Source organism: Bufo gargarizans, chromosome 5 (genome assembly GCF_014858855.1).
Source record: "Bufo gargarizans isolate SCDJY-AF-19 chromosome 5, ASM1485885v1, whole genome shotgun sequence".
Taxonomy (NCBI): domain Eukaryota; kingdom Metazoa; phylum Chordata; class Amphibia; order Anura; family Bufonidae; genus Bufo; species Bufo gargarizans.
In genome coordinates this window covers 368427903-368440912 of record NC_058084.1, presented here as the reverse complement: position 1 = coordinate 368440912, position 13010 = coordinate 368427903, and the positions used below count along the sequence as shown (strand labels likewise).

The 13010-nt window shown below is 44.0% G+C and overlaps 1 protein-coding gene across 9 annotated transcripts in view; it reads left to right on the top strand.

The window, feature by feature from the left end:
• Positions 1-13010, top strand: part of SLC4A7 (solute carrier family 4 member 7) — a 160161-nt gene that overhangs the window by 95689 nt on the left and 51462 nt on the right. For 5 of the 9 annotated variants that reach the window (XM_044293046.1, XM_044293045.1, XM_044293043.1 and 2 more), the window contains exons 7-9: positions 893-1216; positions 5721-5836; positions 8294-8451. In XM_044293046.1, coding sequence (XP_044148981.1) covers positions 893-1216; positions 5721-5836; positions 8294-8451 — 598 coding nt within the window. The remainder of the gene's footprint in view (positions 1-892; positions 1217-5720; positions 5837-8293; positions 8452-13010) is intronic. The other 4 variants (XM_044293050.1, XM_044293048.1, XM_044293051.1 and 1 more) reach the window with 1 other exon arrangement.

Here is a 13010-nt window from a genome sequence, read left to right as displayed (position 1 = left end):
GAAGATCCTTGTGTGTAACAAGTCCGATGGGCAAGGTGATGGGTACATGTACACAGTCAGGGACTGGGGTAGTGACCAGAGAGGCTGGAAGCTGAAGATGCCTGTGTGTCAGATGGGCAAGGTGATGGGTACATGTACACAGTCTGGGGCAGTGACGAGAGAGGCTGGAAGCTGAAGATGCCTGTGTGTCCGATGGGCAAGGTGATGGGTACATGTACACAGTCTGGGACAGTGACGAGAGAGGCTGGAAGCTGAAGATGCCTGTGTGTCAGATGGGCAAGGTGATGGGTACATGTACACAGTCTGGGGCAGTGACGAGAGAGGCTGGAAGCCTTTAGTTGTTACACACCAGTGTCTTCAGCATTCAGTAGAACTGAAGACAGACTCTCCTTAGCAACGCTCAGTTACCGCTTTGCTAAGAAGACTCTTTACACCCTGTTTTCTAGTACATAGAAACATCTTTCACTAATGAAGTATATTACAAAAATGTTTATCATCCCTGTTCCTACACAATATTAAAAATAAAACAAAAAGCAGTTGACTTCAAAAGAAATGAATGGGGGGGGGGGGGGAAGCTGTGCATTACCACTTCTCTCCTCACTACTTGGATTCGCGATCACCTGGGTCTCAGAAGACAGGCCCTGTCTTTATGGCATCAATGTCTAAGAAGGCGATACCCTTTTAGTTTTCTCCTTGTAATAAAGCCAGGGCTCGGATTGGTTGCCAAAGTGTGAAAACCCCCTTTGAGACAGTATTGATACTTGAGGCACAGTAATGCATGCCTATTCCAAAACTAAATATAGTTTGTAACCTTTAAAATGAACATGATGCCTACATGTACAAACATGACCGCACAAACATTCTTTATCTTTCTTCTCTTGTTTTACCTCAGGGGAAGGCCTTTCAGCCTCCCGTCTCTCATTGCGAGCAGAATCTCGCCTTTCCCTACTCCTCAATTATCTTCTTCCTCCCTCGAGAGGCGGAACCCCAGCTGGCTCCAGGCAAACCACCCCTGTACCAACCCCCCAAAACACGCCACCCTCTAGCCCCAAATTCAGTCGGTTGGAGTCGTCAAGTTCTGAGCGGTGGGTCCCAGAGGTACAGCCTGTTACTGGTGATGTTATTCCTATGGTAATAGTTCATCCGCCAGAGGAGGATGGCGAAAATGATGAAGTCTCCGTCATAAAGAAGGAAGAACATGGTGATATTTATCCAGGCAACTATTGTTCCTCTAGCTGTGTGGTGCACCTTGCCGCTGAAACGCTCACACCGGAATGTGTTTGATCACACTGACTGCTTGAGCATTTGTATTTGGCTTAATTTATGTACAACTTACAAGGTGGCTTCAATGTGCATGCATTATTGTTTAGCAAATCCTGATTTCATCACAAGCATACCTGTAATTTAAAGGGGTTGTCCGTGCTTTCACTATTGATGATCTCTCCTCAGGATAGGTCATCAATATCAGATCGGCGGGGTCCGACACCCAGCATCCCCGCCAATCAGCTGTATGCCATCTCCCTTCTCTCTTCCTGTCCGCTGTTGTCTGGCAAAGACCATAGCAGCAGCGGACAATGCACATGTTCACAGTGCGCTCCATCTCCTCGGACCCCCGCCAATCTGATATTGATGACCTATCCTGAGGGAAGGTCATCAATAGTGAAAGCCCGGACATCCCCTTTAAGATATAGTGGCATCCATGAAGTTGAGTACTTCTAGTGATCATACTTATGTTTTACCCAAGAAATCCAATAGGCAGATAATTTGCCTCTGCATTCGGCCTATGTAGTACAAAAGATCCTTGGCATATGCTGGGGGCTTAGGCTTCCATTGACTTGGCATGTGCCAAGGGTATGCGTTGGTATACTTTTTAATATTTTTTCCTGCATGGATTAGCGTAGTAGATTGTGCCATTCCATACAAAGCTATACAGTAGGATATATGAACCATAGTGTTGTTGAGAAAGAGCTGCTTGTTGAGTGGCAATTCTTATTTCTCAGGAGAGTATTTGGGCATGGTGACCGCTGGCACTGGATATTTTAGACCGGGCTTTCTGAGAGGGTATCAGAAGAATTCCAGGAGTCTCCAGGACAAGTATGCAACAGCAATATCTAGGAGAGCCCGTCTCGTATGGCAAGCTCTGTTGGTTGTATGTTCACAATAAGGGCGCATTCACATTAATGTGGTTTGGTTCCGCATCCGAGCCGCATTTTTTTGCGGCTCGTATGCGGACCCGTTCACTTCAACGGGGCCGCAAAAGATGTTTAAATAAATAAAAAAATATATAGATCATGTCCTATTCTTGTCCGTTTTGCGGACAAGAATAGGCATTTCTATTGTGGACGGCCTGTTCCATTCCGCAAACTGCGGAAGGCACACAGGTGGCATCCGTGTTTTGCGGATCCTCAATTTGCGGACCGCAAAACACGGCACATTCATGTGCATGAGCCCTTAGCAGCATATTTCAGCGTGTAAAATGGGTGTCTTACCCCCATAATATGCTTAAAAAACGCTTGAACAGAGCTTCCCATTGATTTCAGTGGGTCATATGCACTATAGATTGTACAGGTGCCTATTTATACTCCATTTTTATAAACCTCTTCAAGAAGTGGCAGGTCACTACTTTGAAGCATTTTAGAAGCTGATTTTGCCATAATACCCTCCAAATATGCTTGTTTGCAATTTGGTAATTATTTAGCAGTCGTTATACAGCTAAAAATGTCATCTCCCAAAAAACCACCTGTACTTCATAGGCTTCGTATTGGCTCTGTGATTTTCAGTCTAGTGAATATAGGCTGTAGACCAATATTCATCCCCATTCCCTCGCTGTTCGCCCCACAAACTGGCCAGGGAATACATTGAGAGGACTCCTGAAGTGTATTCCACATCGAATTTGTGGACACAAGGAGGAGGAACGGGGTGTATAGCCACAGACGGATTACTCATCTGGTGACAGCGGAGGCAGAACTTTAGGGCTTGTTGGACGTGCCAGACTACCTTGAAATTGTTCCACTAGAGAAATTATGTTTTGCCTGATTTTTATTAGCATAGTATATTTATTCACGGCACAATCCCCTTTAAAACTAGAAATCCCCGTAAAACTTTGAATTCTTACCCAAAATAATGTCTGAAGCCTCGGATGTTTCTCCTCGCTTTCTTCATGGTTTTGATTGGTTTCTGTAGGCAGTATGGACACCGGGGGCTGGATTAGAATAGTTTTATGAACGGGTTAGATTTGTCTTGTGGTGGGGGTGCATAAGGAAGGCAGTATCATGATGGGGGGGTTTAACCTTTTAGGGCAGGGATCAACAAGCTTTGGCAAGGAAAGCTGCTGTGAAACTACAACTCCCAGCATGCACACTTGCTCAGTAAAAGGAGGATTCTGGGAGTTGTCATTTCAGAACAGCTGGAGTGCCGGTGGTTGCTCTTCCCCGTTATAGGGCGTATTTCATTGTGGTGGCTGAGTTTTTCTTTGATTATATTGGACTGTCAGTAGACGCAAGTCTGCATTCTGTTAATACGGGGCTTACAGAGCTCTGCATTGCGAATATGTAGACTGCTTGCCACTAGCCCCATTAGATCCATAGAGTAGGGATGCCTGTCTCCTAGAAGTTTGGCGTAGGGGCAGGTAAAGCATTGTGAGGGTCTTGTCCTGCTTTATAATATTGTTCAGACATGTTTCTGCTAGCAGTGAATCCTTGAGCAGGCTGAAATCATTTTCCCTCTATTGTCAAAGTGACGGGTCTTACTGCCGTGTTCTGTGGATCCTTGATTTAGGTCTCGAGGGACCCCCCGGGTTCCTATGAATAATGCCATAGGCCAGTTTCACACTCGGATATTATGGGCACCAGTCCCAGCCCAACTGTGAGTCTACTGACCTGAACTTGCAGCATCACAGATCTCTATGATATTCATCTGTAATAGGCTTATCTGAAATTGGCAATAGTGTTAGCGCTCGGAATAGTCTTTTGCACATGGGCTCTGTTTTGCTAATGCTGGTATTGAATAGAGGGCTATTCTACAGATTAGGTATTTGTTTCCACCTTACCCCTCCAGACATCTATAGCTCTAGTTGCTTATCTAAGCAGTAATTCTGGCGTATCGCGTTAAGGCCTCATGCACACAGCCGTTCCGTTTTTTGCGGTCCGCAGATCCGCAAAAAACGGAAGCCGTCCGTGTGCCTTCCGCAATTGAATGGGCGGCCCATTGTAAAAATGCCTATTCTTGCAAAAACTGCGGCTCGGATGCGGACCCGAACTACGGTCATGTACATGAGTCCTAACATAGGAACGAGGAGAATATTGGCTAAAACATTGAATGGCTGATGTGGAATATCTATAGATTGCTAGTACTCCGAATATCGTGATGGTTACTTTTCTATTGTTCTGATACAGGTTCTGCAGTCTGATCTCTGATATCACAGTATGTTTTATATATCTAGGCCAATGTTGGAATGTACGTGTGGTTTCTGTGCTTGATGTCCTAACCACATTGCATTTGTGTGGAGATCTCACCTGGCTGTCATCACGGGTCATGCAGTTGCTATGCTGACGTTAGTATGTGTTCCTCTCAGGTAATGCTCAGGAATGCTGGGAGCGGCTGTGCCAGACATAGATACATGTAGAACCTGTCCCTAAAACTGTGGCGCAGCAAACGCCCGTAACTTTCTATTATTACTGACCTAAAGTATGTAACATATGCTCCCTTGACGTATGACCTATTTATACATCATCACAGCCGTGGAGTAGGGGGCTGCACTTCTATGTAACTGTCCCTTTTGGGAAATGCACATCGGGGGGGGGGGGGGGGTGTTATCCTAAAGCATTTATGGTCTACTTGAGAGGACCACTGATTAGAAATGCAAATGCAGCACTTGCTTTTGGTGTCCACCATGAAACGCATGTCTTTACTGTACAATGTTGGATATCCAATTTATTGATGCAACTAGCAATGTGACCATGCAGAAGTATAACGCGTGTTTCTTGGGCTACTTTCACACCAGCGTTTTGGTTTCCGTTTGTGAGATCCGTTTCAGGGCTCTCACAAGCGGTCCAAAACGGATCAGTTTAGCCCCAATGCATTCTTAATGGAAAAGGATCCGCTCAGAATGCATCAATTTGCCTCCATTCCGCTTTGGAGGTGGACACCAACGCTGCTTGCAGCGTTTTGGTGTCCGTCTGATGAAACTGAGCCAAACTGATCCGTTCTGACACACAATGTAAGTCAATGGTGACTGATCCTTTTTCACTGACACAATATGGCACAATAGAAAACGGATCTGTCCCCCATTGACTTTCAATGGTGTTCAAGACGGATCCGTTTTGGCTATGTTACAGATAATATGAACGGATGCAGACGGTTGTATTATCTGAATAGAAGTGTGAAAGTAGCCTTAGAAATGCTGCGCACATATTGTGGTGGCTTCAAAAGACCATGTTATTTTGTGCAGGAGACTACCATGGTCGTGGATATTGCAGTTGCGTTACTAGGAGTGGTTTTTTTTCTTTCTTAAAATATATTATTGCCTAAACCAATGTTTATTGCCGTATATTCGAGTTAACAAAGTGTGAGCATACAAGACTGCTAAAACCAGGATGGAAGCGTTCACTTGATTGTTGCATTATGACTACTAATGACCCAATCTTGAATAACATAAAGACCACCTACCCATTACCTCTGCAGCGAGCCGTCACAGTTTAACTGCTTGTGTTTGTCCTTAGGGCTGCTATCTTCACCACAGTCAGCTCCAGGGAATTTAGATGTTGGCAAATCGGCTGAGCTGAAACGTAACGGAACAGGGGGCAGTCAGGAGAACAGCACCGTGGACTTCAGTAAGGTACGGTAGTGCTTCATGACACAACTTTATAATATGTCCCTGTTTAGTAGCTTAGAAAAGGTTATACGTGACGGCCTGATGGACTCTCCAACCATCAGTGCAAGCTATTTCAATGGTGAAATGAGGCATAGGATACTGCCTCCTGATCCTGACTTACAAACTGTATTGTAGCTGCATTCACAGCTTTATCCTAACTATTTTTAGGCACTCGGATATCACTCTTTATGTAAAAAATTGAGATAGGAACTATATAGTACATGCATTCTCAGTATGTATGTGTTGGATCTGGCCCCCATTGACATGCGTGTCAGTTTTCGGATGGCTGAAAACCATTTCATGCAATGTGTTTTGTCCGGCCAAACGGTGGCATTTCAGAAAAGCGTTTGTATCCCATTATAGTCAATGGGTTCCATAAGTGAATGGCAGTATCTGGCCAAGCCGGATCTGGTGAGCTCAGGCAGGCCGTTCTCTGCCAGATCAGTTAAATGGAAGTGTGAACCTACTCTTATTGATTTGTGAGGAATTCTAGGATTTTTTTGATTATTCCGGCATGCTAGCTGCTATGTTGTATAGTTCCTTTTGATCTATCTGATGTCAGATGTATGCAGATTATACACATATGATTATGATCAGCCTGTAAAACATGCTAGGGCAGCGCTAAAGCCCACGCATTAGTGCCGGTGACATCACCAAGAACACTGCTAGGTGGAAGGAAGCCTCCACCGAGCAGTGTAAAAATATAAACAAAACCGCCCTCGTCCTGCTCAATGCAGCACAGGGCAAGGGTGTGAGCATCAGAGCATAAAATACCTGGGCGAAGAAGGGGATATGCCCTTTAAAAGGAACCTGTCACCGGGATTTTGTGCATAGAGCTGAGGACATGGGTTTCTAGATCAGTGTTTCCCAACCAGTGTGCCTCCAGCTGTTGCAAAACTACAACTCCCAGCATGCCCGCACAGCCAAAGGCTGTCCAGGCATGCTGGGAGTTGTAGTTTTGCAACAGCTGGAGGCACACTGGTTGGGAAACACTGTTCTAGATTGCCGCTAGCACATCTGCAATATCCAGTCCCCATAGCTCTGTGTGCTTTTATTGTGGAAAAAAAAAACCATTTGATAGATATGCAAATTAACCTGAGATGAGTCCTGTACATGAGACGAGTCAGGGACAGGACTCATCTCAGGTTAATTTGCATATGTATCAAATAGTTTTTTTTCCACAATAAAAGCACACAGAGATATGGGGACTGGGTATTGCGGATGTGCTAGCGGCCATCTAGCAACTCATGTCCTCAGCTCTATACACAAAATCCCGGTGACAGGTTCCCTTTAAGCCTATGGTTATCCATTTTGGTTAACTTGTGTGTAATATGAATATTGGCAATCCAAAGAAATCTTCTGAAACTTTTCATCCATACCTTATGCAACACATCAGGCCAACATTCAATCTACGGTTAGGAATATAGGATTCTCTAATCATAAGTCTCGCCTTTCTCCCATTTTTAACAATACTCAGCTGTTCTAACACCATATTTCACAATGTGAAAGTCGTGAAACGGTAACTGAACCCATTGGTGTATGTGTACAGTCCTCTCCACCCTGGGGCTCATGGATGGTACTGTATTGTGGAATAGACTCCAATCTGATGAGCTGAGAAGTGTAGACGTGGACACCCGTCGCTTTCTTTTAGTCTTGTGTAATAACGAATATTTTCTCTTTATGGGTTGCATTACTGTATTGTCCCCGAGCTGACAATACGCTTATAATAGTGTTGATTTTTTTTTTTGCTTGGCCCTTTCTTTCTTCCCTTGAACAAGCAGGATTATGACTCCTGGCACTGTAATTGTGGCACGTTTGTAATGGGACGCAAGAGGTCAGCTGTAAGTTTTGCCAATGACGATGTCGGTGATCTACTCTACAGATCATGTCACGTTGTCCGCTGGTGAAGACTCATTTGTGCTGTAGCCCGTGGTATTATACACATATGACAAACCCATTCATCCAATTGATTATCTTTTTATTCTCAACAAACTTAGACCATAAAATCCATTCTTTAGTCACATTGTTCTGTGGCAAAATCAATAATAGTATGCATATTGTGTATAATACCATTACATATTATAATTTCAGTATTGTATTTCATGTACAGTAAGTGTATTACCCATATGTGATCGGTGAGCATGTCTGTCACTGTAGTATCTTTTTAGTCAAGTGCATTATAACCACAAGGTTATGTTCCATTCTCCTTCAAATACAAATTGGGGATTATTTTTGTCTACAAATTACATTTCTGTATTCTCATAAATTAGAAAGCATTGCTATTGCAGAGTATCTAAAAAGGTTTACAGCTGTCAGATTTGCCCATGAAAATTATTTTTTATTTTACCTCAAATTCACATGGTTTTTATACAGAAGTGTCAAAAATTCATATACGAATTGCTGTATATTTTATACATTCAGGTTGACATGAACTTCATGAGGAAAATCCCTCCAAGAGCTGAGGCATCAAATGTCTTGGTGGGAGAAGTAGATTTTTTGGATCGGCCGATTATTGCCTTTGTCAGATTAAGTCCAGCAGTTCTCCTCTCTGGTCTAACAGAAGTACCGATCCCAACAAGGTAAGTCATAGTTACTTCATTTTTATTAGTTTATATATTGCTTTGTGATTGATGCTGTTTTTATCCTATAGACATGATATGAGATATGATCTCCATTGCCACACACAAGTAGCAGATAAACTAGTGGGCACATTTCCTAAAGGCTCCAGTCATATGCCAGTGTTAAAGAGGACCTTTCACCTAAAAAAAAAATGTAAACTAAGACCATAGCTTTACTTACATGCCCCCATGAAGTGTTGATCGTTTTTTCTTTTTTCAAACTGTGCCCCCGTTTGTCCGCTATGCCCCCCCCCCCCCGGAATAATTCCCGCCGTCTATGCTAATGAGCCAGCCTCAAATGGGCTGGCTTTAAAAGTTCTCCTCGGCGTGCCTTCTCTCTTCTCCCTGGCACGGAGCGCATCCAATCAGCGCGCTCCGCTCTTAGCCGGATAGACGAAATCGCTCCAGTTCTCTGAAGTCTCGCGAGAACTGGAGCGTCTTCTCCCTGGCTAAGAGCGGAGCGCGCTGATTGGATGCGCTCCGTGCCAGGGAGAAGAGAGAAGGCACGCCGAGGAGAACTTTTAAAGCCAGCCCATTTGAGGCTGGCTCATTAGCATAGACAGCGGGAATTATTCCGGGGGGCATAGCGGACAAACGGGGGCACAGTTTGAAAAAAGAAAAAACGATCAACACTTCATGGGGGCATGTAAGTAAAGCTATGGTCTTAGTTTACATTTTTTTTTTTAGGTGAAAGGTCCTCTTTAAGAAGTTAATTGCATCTTACCCCAACTGGCCTCTGGGCACAGGCCTCGAAATTTGTTGCATATTGTGCGGTGTCCACACCTCAATCCTACACCAGCTTGTGGTATGTATGGCTCTTCCCCCACTCCTCCTATCAAGAAGGATTGTGCAGTGTCAGAAGAGGAAAACACAGGAAAGGGCCATATTATTTTTGTCTGTTTGATGCTGATGGCAGGCAGATATCTCACCAGGGTTGCCAGTCTCCTGGTTTCTGAACAGCATAGTCAATTATATATTTTTTTATATATAGACAAATGGAAAATAATTATTATGTAGGTCCTAAAATATATACAGTACAGACCAAAAGTTTGGACACACCTTCTCATTCAAGGAGTTTTCTTTATTTCCATGACTATGAAAATTGTAGATTCACACTGAAGGCATCAAAACTATGAATTAACACATGTGGAATTATATACATAACAAAAAAGTGTGAAACAACTGAAAATATGTCATATTCTAGGTTCTTCAAAGTAGCCACCTTTTGCTTTGATTACTGCTTTGCACACTCTTGGCATTCTCTTGATGAGCTTCAAGAGGTAGTCACCTGAAATGGTTTTCACTTCACAGGTGTGCCCTGTCAGGTTTAATAAGTGGGATTTCTTGCCTTATAAATGGGGTTGGGACCGTCAGTTGTGTTGTGGAGAAGTCAGGTGGATAAACAGCTGATAGTCCTACTGAATAGACTGTTAGCTGCTTTTTTTCTTGCCATAATACAATTTCTAAGTAAAGAAAAACGAGTGGCCATCATTACTTTAAGAAATGAAGGTCAGTCAGTCCGAAAAATTGGGAAAACTTTGAAAGTGTCCCCCAAGTGCAGTCACAAAAACCATCAAGCACTACAAAGAAACTAGCTCACATGCGGACCGCCCCAGGAAAGGAAGACCAAGAGTCACCTCTGCTGTGGAGGATAAGTTCATCCGAGTCACCAGCCTCAGAAATCGCAGGTTAACAGCAGCTCAGATTAGAGACCAGGTCAATGCCACACAGAGTTCTAGCAGCAGACACATCTCTAGAACAACTGTTAATTGTGTGAATCAGGCCTTCATGGTAGAATATCTGCTAGGAAACCACTGCTAAGGACAGGCAACAAGCAGAAGAGATTGTTTGGGCTAAACAACACAAGGAATGGACATTAGACCAGTGGAAATCTGTGCTTTGGTCTGAGTCCAAATTTGAGATCTTTGGTTCCAACCACCGTGTCTTTGTGCGACGCAGAAAAGGTGAACGGATGGACTCTACATGCCTGGTTCCCACCGTGAAGCATGGAGGAGGAGGTGTGATGGTGTGGGGGTGCTTTGCTGGTGACACTGTTGGGGATTTATTCAAAATTGAAGGCATACTGAACCAGCATGGCTACCACAGCATCTTGCAGCGGCATGCTATTCCATCCGGTTTGCGTTTAGTTGGACCATCATTTATTTTTCAACAGGACAATGACCCCAAACACACCTCCAGGCTGTGTAAGGGCTATTTGACCATGAAGGAGAGTGATGGGGTGCTGCGCCAGATGACCTGGCCTCCACAGTCACCGGACCTGAACCCAATCAAGATGGTTTGGGGTGAGCTGGACTGCAGAGTGAAGGCAAAAGGGCCAACAAGTGCTAAGCATCTCTGGGAGCTCCTTCAAGACTGTTGGAAGACCATTTCAGGTGACTACCTCTTGAAGCTTATCAAGAGAATGCCAAGAGTGTGCAAAGCAGTAATCAAAGCAAAAGGTGGCTACTTTGAAGAACCTAGAATATGACATATTTTCAGTTGTTTCACACTTTTTTGTTATGTATATAATTCCACATGTGTTAATTCATAGTTTTGATGCCTTCAGTGTGAATCTACAATTTTCATAGTCCTGAAAATAAAGAAAACTCTTTGAATGAGAAGGTGTCCAAACTTTTGGTCTGTACTGTACATTTATCAATAGAATACTAATATTACTATATTTGCATCCAGAGGTCGCAATAACGCCTGTACAAGCGTCTGATGCTTGTTCAGGCGATTTGTACTCCTTGGAAAAAGTCGAAGGCGAACCAATACGCCTTAGACTTTTCCCCCACATTAATCAGCTCAGTGAGCGTTGTGAATAGCATGGGTCGCGCAGCGTTGCTGCCTGTGCCTGAAATAACCAATAACAAAACTCCATACAGCAAGGAGCTTTGTTATTGGTTGAGTATTGGTGCGCCAGAGCGATACAGGTCGGTTCAGGCAGGAGGGGCCAGCTCATGGGGGTGGCTGTAGTAAGGAGAGCGGGGCGCGCTGCCCAATGACCCCGGCACACGTGATGGGGCTGCTGGAGAGCTAAGGAGCCTGGCCTGTCAGTCTTCAAGTAAGTGATTCCCCCTTCCCCAATCATGGTTCCATCCAGTCTCCCAGTTCTCTGCTCCCCCCTTCTCCTGTCACCCTGATCCGTTCAGTTTCTGTTCGGGATCCTGTCTTTTTACCAGACAAAAAAGTGCTGCATATAAGACTTTTGTCTGGTCTTTTAACAGAATCTGCAACAGAGGCTCAACGCAGATGTGAGCGAGTGCAAGCCTACTTATTATATATTTTAATTACCGTAACTTTTATACTGCTCCTTGGGTAAAAATACTCCTCAAAAATGGTCAGAGGAGCATTTTTACTCTTCTGGAAAAAACGTAGTGCGACCTCTGTTTGCAGCATTTATTGCGAACTGTACAATGATAATTACAATCAGCACAACCTAAACAGATATTCCTAGCTTCAAAATTCCTTGTTCACATCACATAAGGGACAACATCTGCATGGAGTTTATATGTTCTCCCTATGTCTGTGGGGGTTTCCTCCGGGTTCTCCGGTTTCCTGCCACACTCCAAAGACATACTGATAGGAAACTTTGGTTGTGAGCCCCATTGGGGACAGTGTGATGGTGATGTTTAAGCGCTGTGGAATATGTCAGCGCTATATAAGTGATTAAAATACATAAATAATGGATTACTGCAGCAAGCTTCGTAGCCAGGACCACCAACCATCTTCAATGTCATCTATGTAACAAAGTTATGACAACACCATTCTAGTCATGGTGCGTAACACAAATACATGGTGACTTTTCTGTTCCTAATAAAGTCTTAGTGTTTTGACTGGTAAATGTTCATGATAGGTATACTTGTATATACTTTTTACTATCTTTATGGACTGTCTGTGAAATTTACAGACTGAGCATCCCTGTGTCAAGACTCAAACAAAACTGTAATGTACTTACTAGCTAAAAAGAAGCTGTGTTGATATGTAGTCTGGACCACCCCCTATATCTGTAGTATAACTCTGTAGTCTGGACCACCCCCTATATCAGTAGTCTAGCTCTGCAGTCTGGACCGCTCCCTATATCAGTAGTATAACTCTGCAGTCTGGACCGCTCCCTATATCAGTAGTATAACTCTGTAGTCTGCTCTGCGCCCTATATCAGTAGTATAACTCTGTAGTCTGCTCTGCGCCCTATATCCATTCCGTAGTCTAGCTCTGTAGACTGGACCGCTCCCTATATCAGTAGTCTAGCTCTGTAGTCTGGACCGCTCCCTATATCAGTAGTATAACTCTGCAGTCTGGACCGCTCCCTATATCAGTAGTATAACTCTGTAGTCTGCTCTGCGCCCTATATCCATTCCGTAGTCTAGCTCTGTAGACTGGACCGCTCCCTAAATCAGTAGTCTAGCTCTGTAGACTGGACCGCTCCCTAAATCAGTAGTCTAGCTCTGTAGACTGGACCGCTCCCTAAATCAGTAGTACAACTCTGTAGTCTGCTCTGCGCCCTATATCCATTCCGT